This window comes from Centrocercus urophasianus, unplaced genomic scaffold (assembly GCF_019232065.1).
Source record: "Centrocercus urophasianus isolate 14NV4802_14NV808 unplaced genomic scaffold, USGS_Curo_1.0 seq_34, whole genome shotgun sequence".
Classification (NCBI taxonomy): domain Eukaryota; kingdom Metazoa; phylum Chordata; class Aves; order Galliformes; family Phasianidae; genus Centrocercus; species Centrocercus urophasianus.
The window spans coordinates 6,731,468-6,759,343 of record NW_024884911.1 but is presented as its reverse complement, the minus strand read 5'-3'; the positions used below and the strand labels follow the sequence as shown (position 1 = coordinate 6,759,343).

Sequence of the window (27,876 nt, the reverse complement as noted above, 5' to 3'; positions counted from 1 at the left end):
GTGGCATCGCTCAGGCCCAATGGAGGCCAAGAGCGTTCAGTGACAGCTCAGCGTGCAGTGAAATGGCCAGGACTGCTCGGAATTGTGGCTGGGAAAGAAGATATGCGGCCAAACAGCTCCTCACGGCCTCTGCAGGCTGCGCTCCTTCCTGGGCAGCACAGAGAGCATCGCATAGAGACACAAAAGCTCACATTGTACAGCTACACTACCAAGGCTGAGCATTAAATAAAGACATAATCAGCAGATGTTTGTGTGGCGTTATAACAATTCATAATTTTAAGACCTTTGAAAATCATCTTTTATGTAAAAACTTTCTATTCCGTGTTGGTAATATCTGGAGGAATGCCAAGTGCGTAAAGACAGCCTGGCTTTTTAGAGACAGAAAAGTAGGCTGTAACTGGGTCAAAATAGTCAGATCATTTTGCGTTTAAAGACTCCCTCTTGTGGAAATCATTTTTACTGACTTGTTTTGACCTATTTTTCTCATAGAAATCACTCCATATATGGTACTGCTAAACTTTGAACACTTCTGTAGCACAGTGTTACCTATTTAAAAGGCAAGACCTGACACGAACAGCTGTGGAAAAAGGTGAACTGGCAGTAATAATACATCTGTAGCATATTGCTGATAGATTTTATATCTTCCTACTGATACATTTATTATTTTGACTATTACGTATTTTAAGTGTGGATTTGAGAAAAAAACACCACCAAAACCACAATGTTAGTTGTTTTTTCTGTGTGTTTTCCATCGTGGTGACAGCCTGCAGCCCGGCTGATGCGGAGCTGAGCATCCCATGGATCCACAGCAGGGGCTGGGTACCTTTAGGGAATGGGATTCATGGAAAGCGATCACTTAGAGTTTGCTGTAGGAAATACCAGGTAGAGAAGAGCAGGCAATCCTCCTGGAACACTGCTGGTCTTAATTTGGAATATCTAAAGCTATTTAATATTAAAGACCCCTGTGATTTCTCTGTTAGAATCTGAAGAAGTTTATGGAATTGGAGATAAACAGAATCTGCCCTAGTGGTATTTTTATTGCCTATTTCATCCCTCATCCACAGATTTAATCTTTATTTAATCCCACATGCTGTGAGGTTCACACAGCACCTCGGGTGTTCCTGTCTATGGCGCAGCCTGTCCCACGGGCCGTTACACAGCCAGGTAAACGTGATGGAATATGGCACTGCCGTGTTATCTAAAAGCAGAAATTGAGAATTGACTGCTAGTGGTTGTTGGCTGTGGCGCTGGGCTCTGAGGCGGGGCGGCGGCATAGGGCAGCGCCATTCCCTGCGGCTGCCCGAGGGCTCCCAGTGGGGATGAGATTCACCTCAGCGCCCCCTCATTCCCGCCACACCCACTCGGCCTCTGCAGAGCGACGTCGCCCTGTCGCCACAGCCTCGTGGGCTCAGATCTCACGCTCAGCGTTCCGCGCCCGGCGTGTTTTTCCCCTATTGCTCATGAATTCGGAGCACTCGGGCTGCCCGCCCCGCTCCGCGCCCACCTGAGGCGGCGATTACACCGCCTGAGGAGACGCGGCCGCCCCGCCCCGCCCACCGCGTTCCCGCCCACCCCTCTGCGCGCGCCAGGCGCAGGGCGAGACCTGCGTGCGTGCGCGCGGCCGCCTCGCGCCCTTCCCTTCCCGCCCCGCGACGCCGGCGGGAGGCGGAGCTTTTCTCGCGATTGGCTCCGTGGCGGCCTCTCGCGCCCACCTTTGTGCAGCCCCGCAGCCCGTCGAGAGTGGGAGGGGAAACCCCGTGCGAGGGGCGCCGCCATCTTGGATAAGGGGGGGTGATGGGGGCGCAGTGGAGCCAGCGGAGCACAGCCTGAGGGAGCGCCGGAGCGAGGTGGGGACCCGGCCCGGCCGCTGCCCAGCGCGAGCAGAGCGCTCCAGTGCCCACAGGGCGACCGGGCTGCAGAGCCACGCCGCACGGCGACGCGTTTCCCGAGCCCAGGTAAGGAGGAGCCGGGGACGGGCGGCGCGGAGCACCGGGCCCCGCGGTACTGCTGGGCGGCAGCGCGGCCCTGCGCGGCTCCGCGTCCTCCCGCTGCGGTTCTGTCCGGGCGGCGCTGCTCGGGGCGCCGTCGATCAGGACGCTGCGGGCCGCCGTTCGGCCGGGCGGCGCGGGGCGGAGGGCCGCGGGGCGGTGAGGCGGGCGGGCCGGAGCCGGGAGAGGGGCTGGGCCGCTGTGCGCTGCCGGCCGCCTCCCTCCTGTGCACCGCCATCGCTGGAGCACGTCGGTGTGCGAGGGTGTGTGCGGGCTCGGGGACTGCTGCAGTGTGCTGCCGTGTGCTGTTACACAATGGGGCTGGTTTGCGGTGTTATCTCTACTTGTTCTCATCCCGGCCCGCGCTGTTGTCGTGAACTTTGGTAGAAAAACAACTTTCGGGGTGCGGGTGGAGTGAATCTGTGCCGCTTCCTATTTGAGGAGGCGGTGGAAGCGTTCTGTGCTCGGCTTCCTTTTGTCAAAGCTGCTGCTGCCAAAGCGGCGGTTACTTGCTTTCACCTATTTGCATTACATAGCTTTGACTGGAATTGAAATTATGCTGCTTTGTCCTTGCGGTAACGCCAAGAAAAATGTGTCCGTGTTGGGGTTTCTTGTGGCTGCGTTGCTCTGGAGCTCCTTGATGAGAACTCTTTTGAGTGCTGTGTTGCTGTGGTTCTTGCAGGTGTAGAAGGAAGGATGCATGTGTGCAGGAGGCTGAGATTGCCCAGATCCTAAATCACTTTGAACCTCGAATGTCAGAAATGTAGCGCTCGTGGTTACTCTGAGTTGTGGTGTGGGATGTGTGCTTTGGGATCTTTCTGTCGTGGTTAGGGCTGGGGGCTGCCTGTGCTTGGGCATTGCTTGCGAATGGGAAGGAAATCCCAGTCCTGAGGGGCTTAGAAAATAATTATCATGTAGCCTAAGATGACTTAACAAGGAATTTGGTAGTTTCCTGTGGGGATTTGAAGAAGTCATAAATCTGAGTTGAAGGAAGAAGAGGAAGAAGTGATTTTTTTTTTTTTTTTTTTTTTTTTTTCCTTCTCTTTTAAGAATTGTAAAAAAAAAAAAGGTGGGTATTTTTGAAGGACAGCAGTTTGAAAACAAACCTGTTATACAGGCGGTGCTGGGATTCAGAATGTAAATTGAACTTCTGAAGCTGCTTGCTCGCTCATGTGCATCAAATGGAACTCACGATTGTTTCTCTTTGCTGTATGTTTGTGGAACAAAGGAGGTGGACCTCAGTGTTTCTCTGAGGCTGTTCCCCCCCCCTCCTCCCCAAGGTAATGACTCTCAACAGTTGCATGTTGCTCTGATGGATGATGCTGACAGTATCTTCTGGTTTTTGTATATACTGACCCTAAGCTCATCTGAGATCTCCGGAACTTCGCTCCTCTGCCTCCAATGTAGGTGTGTGGTGCAGGTGGGAGTCTCTTATAGAAAGAGGAGAATGGGGTAAGCGAGGCTGTGTGCATACAGAAGTGAGGTCTGCACCTAAATGCAGGAAGCTTAGGAAACAAGATGGTAGAGCTTGGTGGAGTGAACTTGTTGAAGGGTTTCACCACCACAGTGTGTGCAGCTGGACAGCTGTTGAGGCAAATCAGAAAGTGGTGGTGGCGTGATACGTTCTCTTTATTTTAAATCAAGAGTGCTTGGATTGTGGGTTCTTCCAGAATCCTGACTCGGACTGAGGCCTAGTAAGTGTATTTTATGTGATCATGAAACAACAGAACAAATGCGTTCCTTCAAAAGCAGCTGAAAGAAGGTCCTGCTCAGCTGCAAGCTCACCAGTCTCAGCCCAGCAGCTTGCTGGCCTTGTGCATTTCTAGAGAGAATAGCTGGGAATTCTAGTGCATTTCTAGAGAGAATGTGGGAAATGAGGAGCTGCAGAATGATCTTCAAAAGCTGATCATGAAAGGCTTGCCTGACTGCTAGCTCTGATTGAAGACCACTTCAGCCAGATCTAGTGTCTTGTGCTTTATCAGATGCTTTAGAGAAGCCCAATCAGGGGCACTAGAGAGGATGAGTCCAGAACTGAGGAATGAGTAAGGAACTGGGCAGCAAGAAGTGATGTTATGAAAGCACGAGCTGCTAGCAGGTTGCTAAGGGCACTCCTCTGGGATCAGTCTTATACATAGGGCTTTTTACAGACAAACATACCAAAAATAATAACTGAGGGGAATCGATGGTGGCTGTTAGGCCATTCTGTTTATGAGGGCTGAGATGTTCCTAAATGTATGAACATCTGAATGTCCTTGGTGCATGAAGATAATGCAACATCAGTGGAATTTAGTGGTACCTGTAGCTTGCTATAGACAGCTGACTGATGGGAGTTTACCTTGAGTGTATTAATTGATGATAAAACTGTTACTGCCATCCAGTGTCATATGACTTTACAGAAGACCACAAGTGCTGCAGTTACAGACTGTGCTTCCAGCAGCCCACTAAAGGAGGATCTGAGTTACACTGCCCTGCTTTGTGTGCTTGACAAAAGTCTTCATCAGAGGAATAATATCAGTTGAAACAATTGTCTCCCTGGATTTCTCTCCTTCCTGTCCTCCCTCCCCTATTGTTCTCTTCTTGGTGTTCAGTGCAAATTGATGCTTAAGAAAGTATGCAGAGAAGAAAGGTTATGTGATGGGAAAGAGCGTAGCAACCCATTCATTTTATGTGAGGATTTAGAACTTATTCTAAATGATAGTTACTGATTGCATACAATTCCACTTGTAACTAATCTTTTTTTTTCCCCCACAAGTGAAAGTACTAATAGCTCTTAAAGAGTTGCAGTTTCTGAAAGTGATGTGGTGGTATTCCCTTCTGTAGAGGTAGGACTGAACTTGACCTCTGAGGTTTCTCTGCTGAAGTACATCTCTGAGGAATACCCCAAACCACCTGGCTGGCTAGATAAAATACACACATCTCTGGCTCCAGACTAACTGAAGTGGCTGTCTGGCTGCAGTGGTGTGTTTTTTAAGAGGTATCATCTCTGTGTGGGCTGACCAGGTAATGGTATTCAGCACATGCAGTGATGACAGGTTCCAGTCCCTCCTAATAACATGCAGTTTCTTACTTAGCATAAAGCTGTGCAGATTCTCTGTGCAAACAACACCCATAGGATGCCTAATGGGCTGCGTCCCTGAGCTGGGCTAGGAGGAGCTGCTGGGGCAGGTATGATGTGAACAGTTCTAGGTGCACTGCTATAAAACTTGTAATAAGAGCAAACTGCCTTATCTCAGTTTATACAGGTAGAGGCTGGTGTTTGAAACAGGGCATTGGAGAGATGTGAAAATAGTGGCACGGTGCCTCTTGTGTAGAGGAAGAAATGGCAATGTCACCAATATCTTGTTAAGGTTGCCTTCTCTTATAATAGGGAAGTGGAGACGATGTATGGAAAATGGATGACAGTGAAACGTGGTAAAAATTCCCATCCTAATTGTGACACAGAAATTAATTGTACAGGTTTTGAAGCTAGCAAAGATCTGTGTACAGTGAAGCATGATCCTCTGGCTAGCTGCCATCCTGAAATAATGCTCTAAGCTCTGGGGAAGCATTACCTCGGCAAAGGGAGCTGGAGTTGTTCTGAGTTGGCAGATTTTCCTGGAAGAAAGATGGCAGGCAGACCACGCTCCCAGGCAGAACTACTTCTGCTTTCTGTTACCAGTAAACGTATGGCTGGTTAACTTTGGCGTGTTGTATAATGCAGCTGTGGCTGAAGGTAAGTTATGCAGGCTTGGATGTGACTTCTTCAGTCCTGCAGTTCCTTCTGCCACCACTCTGGCTCACCAAGGAGGAAAACTGAACCCCTGTATTGGGAGAGGGAGCAGAGGGCTATGAAGGGATGTAAAACACCATTTTCTACAGATTCTATTGACAACACGTGAACCTCTGCAGTAACAGAGCTGGTATTTTTGTGGTTACTGAGTTCTGTCTGGACTTCCTGCCTTTGTCTGTAGTGAATGCTGAGCTTGGAGGTTTCTGAAGGCTGAATTCTCAGTGTCTTCTGTGTTGTCATGATTTTTTTCTTCCTGTACGTTGCAGAGCATTTCTGATCCAGCTTTATTTTTAGAGCTTGGTTGTCTTACAGCAGGGGTTGTTCTGTCTGTCCATTTAGTGAAATGAAGGAATGGTGCGAAGTTGTGAAAAGTTGGGAATGTCATTACTAGCAAGGTTCTGTTCTGCTAAGGAGGTTAATATGCTGTTAATAGTTTAATCCTAGAGTTACAGACAGTAAGGACATCATCTCCTTTAATGTGTTCATTTTGGCTGTGTGATTTATCTATATTAGGGTAAAACAAAAAGCTGAGATGTCAATGTAATGCCAAGATGTAATCTGGGATGTTTCAGAATTGTCTGTAGCAGACCCTTGGAACAGGCTTTGCGCTGATGCATTTCTTTTCTTTCTGTATCTGCTTAAAGCTGGACTCTGTGTCTCCTTGAGCTTTCAATAAACATCTGCCATACGCTGTCAGAACCTCTCCAGCAGCTGTGTCAGGCTTGAGAGGTCTGTGCTCATCAGATCAGTGCATTTCTCAGCATTTTTACCAACATCCTCTTTCTTTGAGCTGGGGAAGGGGCTCGCTGGCTCTGGCTGCACACAGTGAGCTCTGTGCTATCGCACTGAGAGCGAGGGTGGTGTTGTCACAGTGAGACATGGCTTGAAGTAGTTAGCCCTTCCAACCCATTTCTTAACAGACTTTGTTACCAAGTGCAGGATGTGGTTTTCTAACTCTTGCTTTGAAGTGGGAACTGATTTTGATGCATATGTTACAAAGCAGTGACAGTTTCTTTCATATCGGAATAGTGCAGTTGCAGACCTCTTTAAGTAAGGAGTGCAATGAGAGTTGGCATAGCTCAGCAAGTAAAAATGGTGTCAAGAAAACAGAGCTGTATATTTAGCAGTAAAGACTTTCCAGATTTTATGACACAGCCTGCACTGAGCTCCCAGTCTGTCCGTGCTTTTAATAAAAAGGCTTCCTCACCTTCCAGCAGTGCTCCTTCAAAGCTTAGGCAGTGCAACCTCTTCCTTGTGTACTTCAGTACTGGAAGGTGAGGTGTTCAGAAGCGCTAACATCGAGTATTTCTGAGTGCTTATAGCAGTCCTTAGCCAACTGGTGTTGGGAGAAGAGAGATGGGCAGCGGGGTTTCCTCAGGGCAGATCTCACAGCTGTGTGGGTGGCTCCCTTTTCCCTTCAGAAAACCCATGTGGGCTGACAGATGCCCTTAACAGAGCGCGGGGCTGCTGTGCAGGCTGTGTATTGGTGCTGCCTCTTCAGCTTCATGTTGTGGCTGTAGGATGTGGGGTTTTTTGGGGGGGGGGGGCAAGGGGGGATATATTGCATTTCTGCTTTCTTCCCAAAGGATTTGCAAATATAAGTTGGCCTATTCAGGTTCTTTTTATTTCTCTTCCATACCTCATAATACTCTGCTTTAGCCTTGTCTGCCATCAGATGAACTGCAGCATGAATGGTAGAAGTAGTGCATTGGGTCAGGAGGTGTAACTGGGGCTGGTGGAGAGGAGGGACAGGAAGATGTGTTTGGATGTTCTGAAGTATACTTCTGCAGTAACTCCTATGCATTAAAATCTCAAATGTAGTTATTTGTCTGTCTTTGCCAGTTTTGGAAACAACCAGCGGGTGTACTGAAGCTGGCACTGTAGCTGTGGTGCTGATCACTTGTAGGAAACATGGGCTGAAGTTGTTGGCTTGTTGGATAGCAGGTTGGGGCGGCACATCTGAAACCAGGAGTGTGAGCTGTGCTGCAGTGCTGGAAAGCAGTGAGCAGCTGTGCCAGAGTGGGGCCTGGGGTGACGGCGGTGTGGGGCAGCCGTGTGCCATTTCCTCTGCAGCTGTGGAAGAACTTGATGTAAATCACCTTATGGAAAGGACAGTTCTTGGAACCACGCAGCACCTAGTCTGGAATCTTGTTTTTTGCCAACATGGGCAAGAATGAGGAAAAAAAAAAAAAAAGCTTTGTTTACTATATTGCATTAAAGTTGGATTGATGAAACACTGTGTGTATCTGTATAGGACTTAATGGAGGTACTTCGTTTACTGCTTGGGCTAGAAGGAACTCCTGTATCTTGAGGAAAGCATGATGGAAAGGTGCAGATCCACAGCTGGCCCATAAATGTTTCTCACCTTCCCCTTGGAGCTGTTCTCCTCCAAGGTCTAGATATGAGTGTTTGCTTTAAACCTCTGCTGTGTGAAGCGGTGGCTGTCAGCTTGTGTCCTGGGAGTGAGGTTTGTAGTCAGTCACCTTAAGACAACAATTCACAGCTATGCATTAATGTTGGCTGAGGAAACATTTGCTTTTCAAAAAGGTTCAGGCTCGTAAGTTTCCTTGTTTTCATTTCTTTGCTGCTGTGGTTTGTCATGTGGATGACATGTGGCTGCATGGAGTTACCTTCCTAGGCTGAGGCCATGTTGTCTATTAAGAGTGCTGTGTTGCTCGTGGCTGGCTATCTGCCACGCAGGAGCAGGAAAGGAAATGCTGAATTCCTAATAGAAACTTCCTATTTGCTTAAATGAGGGCACTTACATCTTGGTTAAATTAAAGTCTGGGACAAAAGCAGTCATTTTGCTCCCGGATGATAATAAATCTGAGCAGTGTAGACTTGTAATCCTGCTTATGTGGTATGGTAGTGATAAGTAGTTTACACAGCTGAGGCCACTTTTAATTCCTCCTACATGTAGGAAAACTGCAATGTTGAAAGTATTTATCCCAAACAAATTCTACCACTATCACTTAAATCCTCTGTAGAGCAAAGGTAAGCGAGTAAATCTTACAAGATCAGTGAGCTGTGCTGTTTGAAACAAAGAAACCAAAGGGTTGCCAAGCTTTGGGGTGATTCTGCTCTGCTGGCAGAGGCACGGGTGTGATGACTGATCTGCTGAGCGCCTCCTCTCTGACTTGGGCTCCTCCACTGATGTGGACATGCAGAAGTCCAGGCTGCACTTAATGCTGCTGCAGCATTCCTGTGCTGTATCAAGTCATTTGAACTGTTAAGTGCAAACTGCTGCTTTTTGTGTTTCTGTTGCAAGTCCCCAAAGCAGTCATCATTCCAAACCAATGGTTTTATTAAACTTCAGATAACTTTTTTATTTTCAGCTCCCATCAGCTATGGGGCTACTGAGTGCTGGTCTGCTTGGTGACCATTTAAACCAAGACACTGAATGGGTGTCAGTACTAACAACATTTTTCTGCTCAGATTCTTGCTGATGGGAGTTCAGAGCAAATGGGCTGGGAGTTTTTGCACTTCCCAGCATTCAGCAGAACACTTCAACTGTGAATGAGAAGATGGTTGGGGGAGGGAGAGGAGGAGAGAAGGTCATTTTTTCTTGGCTTGTGTGGGGCTCAGATGGCTGAAATGGGTTCAGTTCAAATAAGCAGCAGTTCTGATATGTTCTGCTTTCTTTTTGTTTGTATTTCAGTGCCACAATGGCAACTGCACCTTACAACTACTCCTACATCTTTAAGTACATCATTATTGGTAAGTACTGCCAATGTCTGCGTAGCGGCGTGCCTCCAAACTGCTGTGATTTCTGCAGGGTTCTTATGGAATAGCATTAGCTCTGAGCAGTTCCTCATCCCACTTCAGTCCCTCATAGATCACCATGTTTGCCCTAAAGCTTTGGCAGCTGGTAGAGGTGAACACAAATGCTTTGTGTGCTGCTGTGACGGCTGCCAGGAGGGCTGGGGATGAGGCTGGTTGCTTCTCCATGTTTCTGACAGACTCAAAATGGCAAGTAATGCAGCAGGGGGCGAGCGCTCAGTGTAGTGTGCTTCAGTTTCTTGCAGGTCAGCTTATTTTGCCCTTGTGAAACACAAACGTGAAGTCAGTAATGCAGTTATCACATTTGTGTATTTCTGCTCTGCCCTTGCTTGCAGCTCTGTACCTGTAACCCAAATTACAGCGTGGCTGCAATGCTGGTAAATCTTGAAGGCCGCAGCCAGGTGCAGGAAGTTGCATGTTAGACCTGAGAAGGGAACGGCGCCTGACCCTGCGTGGTGTGGGATGACAGAATGTGCTTGTTGTGAGGATTTGGTGTCTGCCTTAACTGCTCTTTCTGTAACAGGGGACATGGGTGTAGGAAAGTCCTGTTTGCTTCACCAATTCACGGAAAAGAAATGTGAGTATTTCAACACAATGTTCATTGAAACTGGTGCACTTCATCTCTCTTTCCTGCCTTTCTGCTTCTGTCATAGGTGAGCTTGATGTGTATCTTAACGTGGGTAGGTTTGTACTGTGCTTGGTCAGGCTTTTCTTTTGACATTTGCAATTACAGACACAAAATGCCGATGTAGTAATAGCAAGAATGATGTCAGTTCTGTCTGAGAGTGGGAAGAATGTATGCATTTCTACAGCTTTTCCAGGGAACTGTGGTATGAAATAGTGAGATACATTGTCTAAAGTTTGCATGTATTTAATATTGGTATGGCTTAAACACAGCTGGAGTTTTAAAAATTAAGTACTTTAAAGGGGTGGGAGGATTCACTTTTCATAGGCTGCAGATTCAAGCATTGTCATTCTCTGTAGCTGCTGTGACTCATGGCACTAGGACTGCTCCTGCGTGATGGTGTTCAAGGCTTTCAGCATTCCGTCTCAACTGTAATATTCCTTCATGTATGCTATCCTAGCTAATTAAGAATTAGCTTCAGCTCTTCCTACTAATCTGCATTGTCTGGAGTTTGCAGTGGCTGCTATGAACTCCTGTGACTTCCCGTGTAGCTCACGCTCGATGGACACGTCTGTAGTTTTTTGTTGCCACAAAGTTGGTCTTTATCTTGCACTCCTCTGGGTGTGCAATAGCTGTGTGCACGCTGCTGACTGAATGTTCCTGTTTTGTGTAGGAAGTGAATTTTTAACTGCTGCTTTGAATCCAAACCCCAGATAACCCACTTGTTTCAGTGCTACTTCGCATACGGTTCCATTTATGAACAGGCAGTGACTTGTTCTTAGGTGTGCTGAGCAGAAGGGCTGCAGTCAGACAAGCTGATTTATCAAACGTCTCTGCTATGGGACTCTTGAATAAAGGTGGCATTCAACCTTTCTCTATTTTCTTCACTGCTCGTAAAGATGAGCACCTTAAGATGGATTTATTGTAATAATCAGAAGCCTTTTAGTATTTGATTTGCTGTATGAAAACTGTTCATGAAATTGACTTTTCATGGATGGTCACAGACTTTGCTCAGTCTGAACCTGAATATTCGTTTCTCAACTGTTTCAGGCTTTTAACCCCGTCTTGGTAATTCCTTAAAGTTTCTTTATCCGACTGTGTTAAAATAGTTAATTTCTGCGAGGGCAGGGCTGAGATCAGCTGACTCAACACTTTCTGATATGCACGGTGTCAGTTATAAATGCCCTGGGGGAGATGAAGAATCCTTTTATTCTTCAAGCAGCAGTTCAGGAGGTAATTCATTAAGTGACACAGTTCAGTTACTGTAGCTGTAAAAAGGCCTTAGAAGGAAGATGTGCTCAAGATGTCAGGAAGGCGATGGTAGTGAGATCTCTGTGGCAGGGACACAGCACTGCAGAGATCTGATCTCCCCTCTTATTTTTCATGACAGTTATGGCGGACTGTCCCCACACAATCGGTGTTGAATTTGGCACAAGAATAATTGAAGTTAGCGGCCAAAAAATTAAACTACAGATCTGGGATACAGCAGGACAAGAGAGATTCAGGGCTGTCACACGAAGCTATTACAGAGGAGCAGCAGGAGCTCTCATGGTCTATGACATTACCAGGTAAGGTGCTGCTGGCTGTCTGTCGTCACTGTGTTCTCTGAAGCTCTTTGGGTCTGCAGCCTTCTCTGTGCTGCTCTGTCCCCTTGCCTTCACCAGAAGACTCGATGTCGCGCTGTGTGAAGGTTACCACCCTTCTTTTCCTGAACACTTGAAGTGCTTAAGAGCTGAAAATGAAACGTAGGGAACTGAGTGCTTCTGGAAAATGCCACTGGTGACAAACCAAAGGATGCTGCAGTTCCAGATCTTGGCTGCCTGTGTTGAAGTTGGCTGGAAAATTGGCTTTACTCTTAGAACTTGTCTGCAGTACACGAGCTGCTCACTTGCTAGTGATGAGGGAGGCAGTGAATGCTGCTGCTTACCTAGCGAAAATATTGTGAGTAGGCACAGAACAGAATATTGCTCCTATTGCAATGGGCTGTGCAAATGTGTTTGTACGTGAGAGAATTGGAGGAGTAGCCCATGAAGAGGCTCAGAAGTGAGACTTCTCTGATGAAAGGAGATGGCGCAGAAGCTGTTCTGTTCTCCATTTGCAAATGAAAATTAAAGATGCTGCTGGGAGAACAATTAATCAGATGTGCAACATGAAATACTTCTGCCTTCCTGTATCTCCCCCCGCATCTTCCATGGCTGTTCTTGATGTTCTTTGTGCACTTATCTTTTGTACACATAAATGTATCACCTGTTTGCTTAACTACAGAGCAAATGATGTGATGTGCTGTTTGTTGCCAAGGTTCTGTACAGAGCTGTACTGCTGTACCCAGCTCTCTAACAGTATCTGACAGGAAATCCTTTAATTGTTCTATATAACACAACATGAACGTTGTCCTTGTGGAGACAGTGACACCAGTGAGTTGGTCTCTGTCCTTCCACCTTGTTTGTGTTGCTCTGTGCTTTGAAAGTGAGTTTGTTGAAGCCTTGGTACATGTCCAAACAAGATGCTGCTGCTCCCTATTTCTTGAACCGGGAGAGGAACAGGTATGATGTGTGAATGTGCTTAATGGATGCTAACTATGCTGATGGCACTCAGTTAAAAAATACTGTGGCTAAAACCTGTACTCACTTGATTCTTTGCAGAAGAAGTACGTATAATCACTTAAGCAGCTGGCTGACAGATGCAAGGAATCTCACCAATCCAAATACTGTAAGTTGGACTCTAGTTAGCTTGAAAGCAAGAGATGGAAGGCTTAGGCCAAGCATCTGCAGTCATAGCAGTGCTCTTTAGAAGGAGCTGCCTCTGTTTCTCAGCTACTTTGTTCCGAATGCCCTCGCTTTCCAGCAGATCAGAAGCTCTTCCCTTACTGCAGTTGGTGCAGAAATGCAGGTTTTTGTGCAGGAGAACAATGGCTTGTTTCAGAAATCTTACTGTGCTTTACTTCTTGGGGGCCTTTTTCCAACTGTTGGAGACCAAAATTATGGTAACCTCTGAAAAGAGCTTAACTTCTGTTCCTGCTGCTCAGTGCCTTGTGGTAACGAGGTGAATTGGGCATAAACTGAATCCTGAGCAGAAGCTGTCCTGCTTTTTGGAGGAGTAGGAAGGAGGGCTGTTCTGCATCTTTCTGGCTAAGCAACAAACCTGTTGTCCTTCAGTCTTCTCGTGAATGACTGAAATGCTTTAGAACCAAGCTTTTGGGAAGACTCCCTGCTGCAGTGAAAGAGGACTTGTAAAGATTCTGGTTGGGTCAGCAGGCGACCGAACGCGAGATGTCCAATTTCAGGAGTGAGCAGTAGGGCTGCTGCTTTCCAGGAGCTCATCTCATGAGAAGGCTGAAAGAGTTGAAGGTAGCAGCTGTTCTGACCATAGAGGGGCACTGCTGGAGCAGCACTGCCCTGAGCATACATGAGTTCTGCAGTTATGCTATTTCACGTTTCCTTTTTATTTTTCATCTTTTGTAGTAAAGAGGGTAGTAGTGATGAAGCTAATGAGCTTTTTCTCAGGCTGATTTTCTCTCTTCTGCCCTAGGTGATAATCCTCATAGGAAATAAAGCAGATCTGGAAGCACAGAGAGATGTCACATATGAAGAAGCCAAACAATTTGCTGAAGAAAATGGTGTGTTTTTCTTTTTCCTCTCGAGCCATTGTTTCCTATGTGATAGTGACATTAAAGTGAACAGCTTACAAAGTTATGTTGTTATATGTGCAAACTCCTGTGGTGCCTCAGTGTAACTCCATCTGCTTAGCTTTGGAAGTCAGCTTGTGTACTGATGATGCCCCAGCTTTGTCATAAAATGTCGTGGAGTACTAAAGTAGCCATTTGCACAGAACTGAACGCCATAACGTGACTATTTGGGACTCTATTAAGCATATTATGCATTGACTGACAGTTAAATTTCTGTTTCTAAACAGGTTTATTGTTCCTTGAAGCAAGTGCAAAAACGTAAGTTACTTCTTCCCAGAGTAATGTGTCAGATGTTATGTTTAAAAAGAATGTATTGGTTATGGGTGAATACAGCCACAAGGTTCAAGTGTAGCACTGTTTTACAAGCAAAAAAAAATCAGTGTGTTTTAGCTAGAGCTTGTTTCAGCCTCAGATGGATGAGCGTGTGGCCAATGGGGGTCCAAGAAGCCGTGACTTCCCTCAGGCCTTTCCAGCTCTCCAAGGGAGCGCTCAGCTCTCCATCTCACAAAGGAGGCACCACGCGGTGCTCTTGTGGGCTCTGATGGTTGGAGAGCCTGACAGAATGCAAGGGAGCGGATCTCCATGATGCAGGATGTTCCAGCTGGCACCTGTTCTAACAGAGCTTCCTAACAAAGTGGTTTGGACTAACAAACGCTCCGCTGTCTTTTGACCTTTCAGAGCTGTTCTGGACGTGCAGCTCCGTGCCTCAGCTTATTGCTGACACTCAGTGTTCAGGTACAGAGTGGTGTTCAGGGCTCCTCCTAATGGCTCTAACGGCTAGAGACTGAGTTACTGTTAGACCTCACGGCCTGTCTGCTTTTAAATACTGTGAGTTCTGTTGCTTGAGACAGAAGCAGTGAGGACATCCAGCCAACTGCCTGTACCGCCTGTGTTGCTTTGCTGAAGTGTAACCTAAGTAACTCCTGCTGCTCTTCTTGTAGTGGAGAGAATGTTGAGGATGCATTCCTGGAGGCTGCCAAGAAAATCTACCAGAATATCCAAGATGGAAGCCTGGATCTGAACGCTGCAGAGTCGGGTGTACAGCACAAACCATCAGCTCCGCAGGGGGGGCGGCTAACCAGCGAACCCCAGCCCCAGAGAGAAGGCTGTGGCTGCTAGTGACCTCTTTCATGGCTTCATTTCTGACCTTTCACCTCTGTCTGTTGGGAGCAGTGCTTTTGATTGCTTCCCTGTCTTCTGTACATCTTATTGGGTTTAATTAAAACTGAAACAAGTTTAACACAGTACTAAACTGCTAAACAACTTTAGATGTAATCAGGTTATCAAAGGCAAGTAGAGTAATAAAACCTCTCCTGCATGGTGAATCTAGAAGTTTTTTTTCCTTGATTGTCCTTGTGATAGTGTCACAGATACATAATTTAAACTGAGCACTGATGCTGGACTCATGATTTTACACTTTTGCAGGGCTTTGTCTCGTACGGTTTAATTTTATGGTTCTTCAGCCTTTCTTCCCCACCTCTTAACTGTGTAGAGCTGTCCATAGTAAAGGATAAGTTTTTGGTTTTGTTTTTCTTTTTTTGCTGTGAAATGACTTCTGATGGTAGAAAGGGGCTCCGTACCAATGTGCTTTGTTGGAAGAATTCCCCATGTGTGCATGTTGGGGGCAGGGGGTGGCGCAGGAGTGCACACCTTGCACAGGGAAGCAAACATTCACTCTTGTGCTCATAGCTTTACATCATTTTTTGCCACTTTTATCCATTTGCTAACAGAACGTAAATATGTATAAAATTTGAAGGAACTGAGCTAACAGTGAAATACATCCTGTGTATATGATTTTAATGAAGAAAATGATTACTGGCATTAGAACAGTATATAAGAAAATATCAGTTGTACAGTATGACCTGTATGTGACCACGCTGCCCATCAGTACAGACATGGTGTAACTGCAGTTCACTACCAGCAGCTTCACGCCTTGGTGTTGACAGTGGACATTGTGCTGGGGAACTCCAACCCCAGTGCCGAAATTAACACTAGTGGAATCTGTCCTTCATCTTTGCACTGTGGTATATCTATGCCATGTTATTAATCCTGTTCTGTGCAATCAGCAGTGTGCTAACCTGCTTTTTTCTTCTGTAAGCATTTCGCATTATTGGGCTTCATGACCTGCCTTGCTTTGTGTACCAAGGCCGGTTCTCTTGCACATCTTATGCTTTTATACCTTTAACTTTTGAATGGTCAGATACCAAACTGGACAGTCAGAACAACTTGTGCTCTCTAGGGAGTTGTAGCTACTGTTGTATTTTAACACTACAGCTGAGGGCTGCTTCTGGGGCAGGTTTCTTCTTGAAGAGTGCCACCCTCCTGTGTAGCAATGTGCTACTTCTGTAAAGGGGAGACAGCAAAACCCACACGTGTACACAACAACTGAGTGGGATTTACTGTGTTGTCAGGATTAGAACGTGTCACTATGCAGCACTGTATGTCACGTGTAGCTTCATGTAAGAATACGCTGAGTACAGCTTCAAAAAGGAAAGGGTAAGTGTTTAACCACCATCAGGTGTCCAACTTCTAGTCTTACTGCAGTGTTGAAAATACAAAGTAGTCTTAAATTCCTTTTCTAGACACTAAAACTATAAACTGTTCGGACATGTAAGTCAACAGTGGTACCAGAGTATTGTACAGTCAATGTTAAATAAAAGCCAAAAAAACTGGAATGTGCAGACAATAGGATTTGGGTAACTTGTTTGTGCGCTGTCCCTTTGTTTTGTCTGGTTAGTTTTTTTTAACTAGTACTCTCTAGTAGATGGTGTTTGAGCTCTACAGCTGATGCGTCCTGCTTAAACCAAGGTTGCACCACAGCGGGGTTTGCCCAGGGACCAGGACCTGCTGCTGCCATGAAGTGTGGAAGTAAATGTTCTAATGACTACAGCTTGTTGAGGTGCAATACCTGTATTCCCAGAAAAAGTTACAGTAGGCCTTATTGTTTCTGTCACAGAAAGGATTTGTTTGGACTGCTGTACTCCTCATTTGATGTAACAATGCTATTAATCTAAATATTTGTAAATAAAGTACCTGTATCTAGATAAATTGCAGTGCCTTGTGTTTCTTGCTCTGCCCTCCTCTACTCGTGCTGTGCCTTACGGCTGCAGTTCTTCACTCCTGCCTTCCTGGGCTGTTTTCTACCTGCCCCAGTGCACTGCCTTGCAAATGCTGCTGTGTGGGCACTTCTGCTTTGGGTGCTGGGGAAAGCTGTTAGAAGAGAGAAGTTACACAAGATTCCCTTCTAGGGGAGGCAGTTGTACTTTAACTGCTTTTGTTAACTTTTAAGAGGGGCCTTAGGGGTAAAAAGCGATAGGCTGCTTTTGCTTTTCTACTTCCCTAAAGCCTTCCTAGGGCTGTAACAGGCCTGGGGGAAGTGGGGGGCGTGAATATTGCTGCCAGAGGTGGCAGGTGATGATGACCATGTAGATGAGAGGGCAAGGTGGAAAAGCACTGAAATCTGCCTCTAGTAAAAGGGGGAGAAGCTCTGGAAAGTCACTGTGTCCCCTCAGGTGTGCAGGAGCACAGAGGTGCTTGGAGCTGCTCCTACTGCCACCATTAAGGTGTTCCAGGATGCGTATTAGAAACAATACTTGGGGAGAAGAAACAAGGGTGAAGGTAAGCTGTAGTCACAAACTTCTTGTAAGAAAGTATTCAAAAATAGTTTTATTTAACATTCATGCATTTGAAAATGTGACAACTCAAAAGGTAAACTGAGAAATATCCCCATTTCAATGGGAACAGTAGTTGTAGACACTCCTAAATCCTTATTTTTTGGAATAACATATATACAGAAAACTCCCTTATAGACATACAGAAACTTCACAGTACTGAGCTGTTATTGCTGGTAAATACCTTTTTAAAAAGGCTTGTAGAGCAGTGAGGTAGAAGGCTTCAGGAGTGGAAGATGATGGCACAGCCTCAGGGAGCACAAGAGCACATGCAGATCAGCTGCTGTCTAAAAGAGAGGGACAGGAGTGACTGCACATGAAGGAGAGAAGCTGGCACGGTGTGACCTGCTCTGCCTGGGGCACAGCCCTCACTTGTTCCAGGCATGCAGCATCAACAGTTGCATGCATGCTCCACGTGTCCCGAGAGCTGTAGGTGGGGGTGATGCTTCTCTCTGCTGAGCACTGATGAGTGATAGCTCTTGCAGTATTAATTTTTGAAATTAATTAACAGGCCCGCATGTAACTAGGTGGAACTGAGTTCTGAGTGTCACCTACCTGACTTTAATAAATGCAGTGTTTTACTTTAAGATTATGGAGAGAAGCAGCTCTGTCAGTCACAGCTGTGATTTCTATGCATCATTTGGAAGTTTACGAGCAATTTGTCTGAAAATACACATCTAAGAGCCAAAACAGCACTGACTGACTGGACACCAAGCACAGGAATGCTTTCATTTGTCCCACAGCAATGGTCTGGGAGCAGCGCTGGGCCCACCTCTTCCCTTGGTCACTCCAACTCAGCTGGAGTCATCTCTTACCTCTGGCACTTCACTGAGGAATTTCTCATGAGCAGGAATGCCACGTCTGTGCCCCTGCTGGAACGCCTGCTGAGCTGCTGGGGAAGTGTGTGTGTCCTGTCAGGGCAGCCTAGAAAAAAGCAGAAGTCTGAGTAATGAGTCGTTGTCTCAGAGCTAAGGTCATGAAGGAAAAAATGGATGAAAACTAATCTTACAAGAAAGCCTGCCTGCCTCACACAAGTTGCTGCTGGCAAAGAAGTACAGAAGGATCGTCCCACCTTCAGAAACCCTGCAGTGCCTCCAGCTGCAAGGCACACAGCCCTAACAGACTACGAGCGAGCTAAAAATCCTTAAAGTTACCAGAATCATTGCACTAGAGGATTACCTGTGTTTTTGTTACATTCAGAGCATCACGAAGAGACAGCAGACCTGATGAACTTTCAGCTAGGAACAGCGAGTCTGAGGAGGTGCTGCTGACCAGGTCATCCAGCGCGTCAACCTGTCGCTTCAGGCTGTGAAGGGTGCCTTGTGTTTGTTGCTTTCCTCTGATCAATACATCCACCTGCTTGGACATGCAGTGCCAGAGCTGAGCCTGAACAAATGGTTAATTCTGTTTGTATCCAGTCAGGGTAATTTTCAAGACTACATTTAAGAAGTCTGAGGCCACGCCATAAAGGACGTACCATTAAAATCTCCCAAATCACAAGCAGCTGGCAACAGGTTTGCAATTCAACTGACTACTAAATAGTTCACCTCCTTAAGTCAGAAACAAGTTGTGTTTCTGTGGCACCTCATCATTAACTGCTGGAAAGGAACAGATATGCTCTAACTGAACTGTGCCCTCATCTCCTCTTTAAACGGCCACAAGTGCCTGTGAACTGCTGATTCTTTTGTGACTAACATACAACAGTGCAACATAAGTGATGGGATGATGCTGGCATACTCCAAAAGCCAACTCTAATTATTTAACATTGTTCCTCTTGATAGAATGTGTCACTGCTGCCTGTTTTCTACTATTCCCACCTAACAGCACCCAAAGATAATCTGGTGCTGGCCATTATATACGGGGTGACTGTGACAGCTGGACAAGGATCTCCCACACACCCATTTTGTTCAGACTCTTTTTGGAAGGGACCTGCAGACAGATCTGTGCAAAGGTAAGAGATGGGCCACCTTCAGCCGGTCCTCATGATGCTGCAGTTTCTCTCGGAGAGCCTCTCCACGCCACTGTTCATCCTGTTGGCAACACAACACATCCAGCAGCTGAGCACGACGACACGGACACGCTCAGCAGCAGTGTGAGCAGCAGCCACTGCCTGAGAGCTTTTTACCATTATGAAGATCTGAGAAAAATCCAACTTCCTTTCCAGTGAGAACAATCTTTTGTCAGCATCAGCAAACGAAAACATCTCCTCTAAATCATCAGATTCACACTGCATGCTTCTATTTACTGCAGAAAACGCTTCCAAATCTTCCAGCAGTTCTGGAGGAGATGGGCTTGAAGATTTAAACCTTGTTTTAATACTGTCTTCAACCTCTGATTTAAGCAATGTTGCTGTGTCCTCTATTTCCCTTTGTCTCTTTTCCAGGTCTTCTTGAGTCTTAACCTGCAACATAAAATAGTCTCACTACTTTGCTGAGATACCACAAACACATCAACCCAGAGGAATTTCCCATGTAACCCAACAAATCTTTCTGAAACATTTACATTTTGACCACTGAAATCACAAATTGTAAGCTCTCTGAACAGATGCAGCCCTAATTATGAAATTCACTTTATTTGCCTACGAGGCACCAGGCTGGAAGACGCTGCTTTTCCCCAGACAGCCTTTATTTGGGTACTCAGTTATACCTGATTTTGGAGATCCACGTAGTTCTGCTGGATCTGGCCAAGCTCTTTCATCAGGTGCTTGGTTCGCTCATGGTTGCTCTGTGCCACTTGTTCAGCAGCTGCTATATCACTCTGCAGGCAGTTATTTGCATGCTTTTGTTCCTAGGAAAATGCAGAAAAGATTGCCTTTCTGTGAGCACCCACTTGAGAAAATGAATCGAGAGCCTATGAGAGACAATTTCTTCAAGTTAAATGCAGGAACAGCATTAATAACAGTAACCCAAGGTACTCTGCAGCACAGCCTAGAAATACCAGAGTTTGGCTGCTTCAAAATCCATCTCATCAAAGTTAACACACAACTTCTGCTCCTCAGCAATAAGAGGGGTATTCTATCATTTTGCTGTTTACAAAATATCCAGAAGCCTCTAACGTTCCCCGTTCCTCCAGTCAGGACTTACATGCAGTTTTCTTTCAAACTGTGTCCTCTGCATTTTCATTGCTTCCTTCAGACTGCAGATTCGTTTTTCTGCTCTTTTCCTTTCTGCTGCTAGCTGCCCCTGCAGATGGTTCACCTCAGACTTGGAGACTTTCAATTCTTTTTGGAGAGACTGAATTTCTCTATTTTTCTGTTGTACCTGTAGTTCTTTTTCTGATACCTGATGTTCTGTAAACAATATTTAAACTGACACTGATTAGCAGAAATGTAAATACCTTGGCATATTTCAGACATCAGATATTTTCAAACCACTCTGCTGAGTGACGTTTAGATAAACATTGGCACCAGGTGAGAGGGGACAAAGCTGCCTTCAGAATTTCAGCTCTCCGAGCAAACGAATTTAAGGATCAAGAGTCAAATAAAGTGCTGAATTAAAATTCAAGCAAGATTAACAGAACTATTGGTTGGTTTCACTAGACTTAGCACCCACACACTGCAATGATAAACTTGTGTGACAGATCTTACTGCTTTTTCTGACAGTTTCTTCAAGCGCTGCAAGTTGAGATGCTTCTTTTTCCAGCTTCCTGTTGTTTTCTTCTGTCAGCCTTACTTTTGCTACTGCCTCTTCCAGTTTCTCTCGCTGATCTCTGAGTTCCTTTTCCAGAAGTTGTTTCTGTTCTTTGAGTTTAGCAGTATTTTCTTCCAGTTTTTTCCCTTCGTGTTCTGAATTTTGCTTGAGCTTATAAAGGATCTGCCAAAAACAAACACAACTTTAAATCGGTACAGTTTCACTCGTGGCAACTCAGTAAGAACAAATACCATCACCAAACAACACTGCACAAGTTAAAGCAGCAGCAATCTGAAAGAAGAAATACGGTCTGGTACTCGGTCCAAACAGAAGTGTTGGTCATTTTCCCTCCTTAATTTCCCTCAGTTTTTCTTTTGCCTAGTGCTTTATTGAAGCCAAATAAGGTAATTTCCACAAACAATTAATTGATGGTCTCGCACAGAAGTGAGGTACAAGAGCAAGAAGTAGCTAAAATAGTAAACCACTTAAAATAAGCTTTGAGATACCAGAAATAAACTTCAAAATAAGAGTTCTGGATCTCCTGCTGCTTGGTTTTTGAGTTCTGGAACACAGATGCATTTTGTTTTGGTCAGTTTTATTTGAAATCCACGTTATCATTTCAGATACCCCCACCGGCCGCTTGTCTCCCCCAGCACACACACTATGAAGGAGTTCTCCAAGCTGTATCCAGCTGCTCCTGTTTGTCAGCTGACAAACGAGAAGTTACAGAGAACTGCCTCTGCCAGCCCCTGTCCTCACCCAACCCAGCAGCACACCAGCAGCAGGCACACAGCACTGCACTGTGCCTCCACTACATCAGCCCTTCTCGCACGCAGCTCTGCACACAAAGATCCCACCAAGAAGGAAGAGTCCTTTGCTGGGAGGCTGGATTTCAGTCAGGCACAACAGGATGCTGAAGCTTCTCTTACTGCTACTCCTCATGAAGTCACACTTTCTGTCTCTAAATGTTATTTGTAAACCTGCAGCCAAAGCTTTTCCACCTGCATTATTTCAGAGGCCAGGCTCAGTAAGTCTCAGGTTATTTACCGCTTCTTGTTTGGCCAGTATTGTTTCTTTCTCTTCAATCTCTTTCTGGAGCTGCTGCAAATGGTTCTCTCTCTTTTTCTGTCTCTCTTGGCAATCCTTACATTTCCTTACACATTTTAGAATATCTTCTTTTAGGGTTGCCTGCTCTTTCAGCAGCTCTTCCTGGTGCTTTGTATTATCTTTCAAATTCTAAAAGACAGAACAGAAGATTAATCAACATAACTAGCTGGTAAAAGTAACAGGCTCTGACTAAAAAGGCTTCCACATGAAACTAACTCATCATCCCTACCCACACTGCAGACTGTCTCCTTCCTAACCCAGCTCAAGTGAATTAACAGAATAGTAATCACCAGATGAAGCACTAGAAGGTGCACGTAAGCAAGGACATAAAATGAGTGGCAACACTCAGCACTGACCACCACCTCACCCCACCACCAAACCCCACCTAAGGATGCTCTCCGACATCCCATCGGGTGCTTTTGGCAACGACAACCTGACTAGGATCAACATGACAGCTGCCACCCCCCTTCACAGTCAGAAGAGGAAAACAAATTCTCTGTTGAGGTGCCTACTGTAGTCCTGATCACTCCAAACCCAGCAAGAACAAAGTCATCAACCAGCCATTGTTTATTAGCTCTGCAACGGATCTGCATTTGAGACAGTGTGCTTAATGGAGAAATGGACTGGCAATGTGATAAAAGCTGCCCCTTGTTTCTGCCATCAGTTTACTCACTGCATCACAACCTCCTGTATTTGACCCAAACCAACCTGTTCTGCCAGCTGAAGCTGCTGCCTGGACTCACTTAATTCTCCTTTCAGCATCTCCAGTTCGTTCTTTTTTTCTAGAAAAACAGTTGGTGAAAGACATTTTCAATCAGTGTAGCAGTGGAACAGATCAATACGATGGGAAAAGCTTACAGAGATGTGGTGACAGGACTGGCACAATAGAAAGGTGCTATAAAGGAAGGGAAGAAGATTGCTCACCCACATCAGAAGATGTTTGCAGAGAAAGCTTCACCAAGGAGGGATCTCCAGAAAGATCCTTCCCCAGCAGCAGTCAGCCCTTAAATGAGGCCTAACAGAGGGGCAGCCTCTGGGTCAGCCCAGGACGCCCCCTTCCTCCACCTGTGCTCCCAGGGCTGACCTGGCCTTTCCCCAGGTGCTCAGTGCTTCAGTCTGGCACTCAACAGTTCCCATACAATCAGCAATCAATGAAATAACTTTGCAGCTAAAATTTCTTGTGAATGAATAAACAGAAAAGTTTCCATCTTACATTAGGTACTTTCTGCTGGTAGGCATTTGAGCATGCTGATAACATCACAGCTGTTACGTAAAAGAAATTACATTAAAAGATGTAGTTTAAACTACGCTACAGCTTAGAAACTGCAGTTTCATCTTTACCTTGAAGATCTTTTTGTACAGCAGCCATCTCTCCACGCAGTGACTTTTTCTGTTCATTCAGTACATCTGCCTCCTGCTGCAGGCTTTCAATCTCCAGTTCCATTCTCTCTACCTTGGACGATGCGGCTCCAATGCCACCTTCAGCAGCACTCAGGTCTCTGCAAAATGTGAAGGCATGCTGGTGGTTTGTTGGAGGTCCATCATGCACCCAAAGCAGCTGCACTCAGCAGTTTGTTCTCAGCTCAGGGAGATGCTGCCCAGCAGCCAGACGAACAACAGCTGTCTCGTTCCAAGGCTGAACATTTTGCTTTTCATAACATTTCTCACTGCATTGCCATGAGAAACACTGCTGCATTCAGTGCTGCATATTTTCTCTAATTCTGCTATAGACATACTGTAGACATGCCTAAATCAAAGCCTCCGCAGAGTAAGAAATGAGTTCTGTAGTATCAGAGCTACAGCTGTGTTTCTAATTACGATAAGTTATAATTCGGGACATTTTTCATCACTGATCACATCTGCAGACAATGTCTCCTGCTCCCACCTTCTGGTTTGCGACAGCTTCCTTTCCAAACTCTGACAGTCCTCTTCAAGCTTTTGCTTCTCTTTATTCAGAGACTCAATATTACTTTGCAGAGCGCGCATCTGAGAAACCAGGTGTTCACTTTCCTGACGGTCCTTCTGAAGCTGTTGTTGCTGCCAATCCACTTCCCCTTGCTGACACTGGAATAATCTCTGAATATTCTCCAATTTTAGCTTCTCCTGGCAAAGAAAAATTGTGAGCAACACACGTGGTGAAAAAGATTGAGTGAATGTATTTACCTGCAGCAGGTTAAAACCTTTCATCCACAGATCACTTGCAGGCTACACTGCTCCAACTTAGGAGTACAGAGAACGTTGCCCAGACCCTAACAGAATCACAGAATGTGCATCTCTCTTCTTTCTAAATTAAATACTTACTTCTAGAACTGCAACCTGAGTCTTCTCCAGTTCATTGACCTTCTGATCATGTTGTAGCTTCAAACCCTGAAGCTCATTATTTTCAATCTCCAACATTTCCAGAACGTGTTTCAGTTCTAATATGATGAAAGAAATCAAGGCTTATTGCAAAGCACATTAACTGCATTCTGTTCTCTAAAAAGACATTGGAAGAGGGGAGCGGGGCGGGTGAAAGACATCGATGCAACCCCTGGGCAGCACACTCATCTTCACTTGGCGTGTCAGACACACCACTTGTTACACCTAACCACGTTCCTCTACTAGAAAGTTGCAGGCTCCTGTGTCTCCTCTTCCCCTTTTTGCTGAGCTGTTACTGCAGGACATCTGACTGGCAGACAATGAAGTCAGTTTTTTTCAGAGGTTTGCAGGCTGCTGCTGGTTACACTTCCCACCATCTGAGAGGACCCAACTGCCTGAAGGGCGATCCTCTGTTCCTCCTCCACTCCAGGTGCCTTCTGTGGCTGTGCCACAAGCAGCCAGCTCCATCACACAGCACTAGCACAGAAGCTTTAGCCCCCATGGGAGATTTGTTTTTCCTCACTGAAGTGAGAAACTCAAATCCCAAGAGCAAAGCAACACAAAGCACTGCCTCAACTCCAGCAGAGGGCAACCAGTCAGCTCTGCGTTGGAGTCTGAGTCTCTAACTAGGAAAGCTTTCTCTGCAGCCATTCACAGTACTTAAAGAGACTGCAGAAAATACACTGGCACAGATGTACAACTGGAATATTAGAGCGTATTTATTTTCAGTCTGCACAAAATAATATCTACCTATCTTATGCTTGTTGATTTGTCCAAGTATTATTTGAAGATTTTCTTCCTCTTTTCCAATATCCTTCCTTATGACCGAAAGCTGTGCTCTCTTCTCTTCAATTTGGACACCCAGTTCTCTCCTCTCAGCATTAAGATCTTCCAGAAGAAGCCTTATTTCCTTTGGAAATAACAGTGTTAAAATGAATGTCATTATTTGCCATTTATTTTTCCTTTAATAATTTAAAAATACTTATTAAAATGTAACAAATCTATTGTCAACTATAAACTCCAGAATTAAACTGTCTAGAATATAGTTAATGGTGGAAAGAAACAAAAAATTATGTAACATTTAGGGGAAAGCCTTGCTTGTAGGCAATTTAAAGTAATTTCCATGGAGGCTTTGATCCACAGCATCAGGCAAGTGAACAGGAAGCCTTACAGCAGAGAGCCAGAAAAAGCATCACCAGAGGAAGAAAACAACAAAAACAATGTTGTTAATCTTGATCCTTTTACTTCAGTGCTGGGTGCATGGCTCTAGCCAGTCTTCCTTTCACAAAGAAGCACGGATTCCTTTCTAAGCAAGCAAACATGAACACAGGAATGGAGACAGACAGCTGACTTACATCAGTGCTGTTGCATTTTAAGCACGCTGATCAGACTGATCTGCTTTAGAAGCTGCCTTTGGAGACTTATTTCATGTGCTTTTGTTCCCCAGGAACCAATTCTGTATTACCCAGAAACTAGAAAAGTTCTCTTCCTTATTTGTGCACCTTGTCCAACCCATGAGACATGTAGTCATAAGCTCACTTGTTCTGCTTTTCAGATTTGGGGAGGACATAGAAAGCAAAACCATTTTTGTTGAAGTACTGTGATGTTTTCATGTTTCCATTCTTTTGCTGCTCTCCACAGATGTAATTAACTGAAAGCTAATTTGGAAAAGTTACTTTTATTTGGCGCTGTTTCTCCTTTGCTTCAGTCTCCCCGTCTCGAAGAGCTTCCTTGAGGTCACCTTTCTTTTGAGAAATACAGTCCTGAAGGACACGGAGCTGCTCCTTCCTTTGCCTGAGCTGCTGCTCCACAAACAGCAGCTCTTGTTGCTGAGCAGTAACCTACGACACAGAGGTTCAGCACCACCACATCTGAACACTTACAGCTTTATGGCCACACACATACAAGAAATAAATCAATGCAATCCTGTTACCAGTTCACAGATTTACTCGAGTTGCAAATCACAGGAAAATCCCATCAGAGCAATGAGCTCCATTTGCTGGACTGCTGTGGAAGGGCCAGCACTGACAATTAAGCTTTGATCTGCACAGTGCAGCCCTGGACCTCGGAGGTACTTATTGCACTTGAGAATAAGAAGCTTAAGAACACACAGAACTCTGCACTAACATTTATCACCCAGAAATGCAGACAGGATTGGGGTCAAACCAAACACAAACCCCAAAACAGAAAATATCCCCCTCACCAAAAAAAAACCCCAAACAGTAATTCAAATGATCAACAGTGACAAAAAAAATAAATCACATAATTAAGAATTAGAACTTATTCAGATAAGGCAGGTTGGAGCCAAAGACACTTCACAGCCCCCAGTGACAACAATGAAACTGATACTCCCGAGTTGACCAGATGCACCTCACCTGATTTTTCAGTCTTTCCAGTTCTGTTTTCTTGACCTGAAGAATGTTCTCTGCTTCTCTGAGCATTTGGAGGTGATGCTCTTCGTTACCTTCTGCAACTTGAATATCTCCTTGAAGCTTCTGAAGGCTTACAGAGAAGACAAAAGGCATGGTTCAGAAGAAACAAAAATACATAGAATCCTTAGAGTTGGAAGAGACCCTTAAAGGTCATCCAGTCCAACCCCTCTGCAGTGAGCAGGGACATGCACAGCTGAGTACACTGGGCACACTTATTAGAGAAGGACATCAGTTTAAGGTAAACTTAAGATAGATTTACCTTCCAGTCAGCATTTCTATTTTCTGGTTTAACGACTGGAACTCAGAGTCTCTTGCAGACACCACTTTGTTGATCTCCTTCAAAACACCTTCCTGTTCCTTCTTACGCTGTTCTAAATCCTGTGTATCTGCCTGCAATGATCTACAAAAGCATTTATGCCCTTACATATTTCCGTTTTAACAGCTCCCCGCTCCAAAAGCAGTCCCCTGATATTTGAAACAGTCTTGTTCTCCTCTTCCCCATCTGATGCTAATTCACAACAACAGGGTACCTTAATTGCTGATCTGCTTTCACAAGTTCAGTAGCCATTTCCTGAGCCCTTCGCTCTAGCTCCTCTGCTTCTGTTTCAGTATGGAGCAAATGCTGTTTGGCACGATTGTACTTCTGAATGGTGTCTTTAGTCTAGAGCAAAAATTGAACATCATTGAGATGACACAACCCTCCTTACCCTTTCAACACCTATAACCTACAAGTCAGCTGTCCAAAAATGACCTCCACCTTACTTGAATATTATTCTCTTGCCCCAGAAGAGAAAAGCTTCCTCCCCTTTGACAAGGACCAAAACAGTTTCTT

The 27,876-nt window shown here is 45.3% G+C and overlaps 2 protein-coding genes across 7 annotated transcripts in view; one reads left to right on the top strand and one right to left on the bottom strand.

The window, feature by feature from the left end:
• The first annotated feature begins 1,847 nt into the window (after nucleotides 1–1,847).
• RAB14 (RAB14, member RAS oncogene family) lies at nucleotides 1,848–16,895 on the top strand. The gene is made up of 8 exons (XM_042830718.1): nucleotides 1,848–1,955; nucleotides 9,416–9,474; nucleotides 10,061–10,114; nucleotides 11,553–11,730; nucleotides 12,805–12,871; nucleotides 13,691–13,778; nucleotides 14,075–14,105; nucleotides 14,789–16,895. The coding sequence occupies exons 2-8, from the start codon at nucleotides 9,423–9,425 to the stop codon at nucleotides 14,964–14,966; spliced, it is 648 nt and encodes a 215-aa protein (XP_042686652.1). The 5' UTR covers nucleotides 1,848–1,955; nucleotides 9,416–9,422; the 3' UTR covers nucleotides 14,967–16,895.
• Nucleotides 16,896–17,484: 589 nt separating this feature from the next.
• CNTRL (centriolin) overlaps nucleotides 17,485–27,876 on the bottom strand; it is a 30,356-nt gene continuing 19,964 nt past the window's right edge. For 2 of the 6 annotated variants that reach the window (XM_042830659.1, XM_042830663.1), the window contains 18 exons: nucleotides 27,575–27,705; nucleotides 27,304–27,444; nucleotides 26,988–27,114; nucleotides 26,289–26,453; nucleotides 25,363–25,522; nucleotides 24,556–24,671; nucleotides 24,140–24,357; nucleotides 23,596–23,753; nucleotides 22,963–23,036; nucleotides 22,195–22,383; nucleotides 21,105–21,330; nucleotides 20,602–20,807; nucleotides 20,165–20,305; nucleotides 19,644–19,919; nucleotides 19,486–19,548; nucleotides 18,698–18,904; nucleotides 18,334–18,442; nucleotides 17,485–17,805 (listed from right to left, as the gene is read on the bottom strand). In XM_042830659.1, the coding sequence (XP_042686593.1) occupies nucleotides 18,359–18,442; nucleotides 18,698–18,904; nucleotides 19,486–19,548; nucleotides 19,644–19,919; nucleotides 20,165–20,305; nucleotides 20,602–20,807; nucleotides 21,105–21,330; nucleotides 22,195–22,383; nucleotides 22,963–23,036; nucleotides 23,596–23,753; nucleotides 24,140–24,357; nucleotides 24,556–24,671; nucleotides 25,363–25,522; nucleotides 26,289–26,453; nucleotides 26,988–27,114; nucleotides 27,304–27,444; nucleotides 27,575–27,705 (2,682 nt within the window). In that variant the 3' untranslated portion in view covers nucleotides 17,485–17,805; nucleotides 18,334–18,358. Of the gene's footprint in view, nucleotides 17,806–18,333; nucleotides 18,443–18,697; nucleotides 18,905–19,416; nucleotides 19,549–19,643; nucleotides 19,920–20,164; nucleotides 20,306–20,601; nucleotides 20,826–21,104; nucleotides 21,331–22,194; nucleotides 22,384–22,962; nucleotides 23,037–23,595; nucleotides 23,754–24,139; nucleotides 24,358–24,555; nucleotides 24,672–25,362; nucleotides 25,523–26,288; nucleotides 27,115–27,303; nucleotides 27,445–27,574; nucleotides 27,706–27,876 lie in introns of those variants that run through there. The other 4 variants (XM_042830660.1, XM_042830661.1, XM_042830662.1 and 1 more) reach the window with 4 other exon arrangements.

What these genes read in the sequence shown, in the direction of transcription:
- RAB14 (XM_042830718.1), top strand. Translation starts at nt 9,423, where the DNA reads ATGGCAACTGCACCTTACAACTACTCCTACATCTTTAAGTACATCATT. An exon ending in CCAATTCACGGAAAAGAAAT is followed by an intron (nt 10,115 to 11,552) that starts GTGAGTATTTCA and finishes TTTTCATGACAG; the next exon opens with TTATGGCGGACTGTCCCCAC. An exon ending in ATCTCACCAATCCAAATACT is followed by an intron (nt 12,872 to 13,690) that starts GTAAGTTGGACT and finishes CTTCTGCCCTAG; the next exon opens with GTGATAATCCTCATAGGAAA.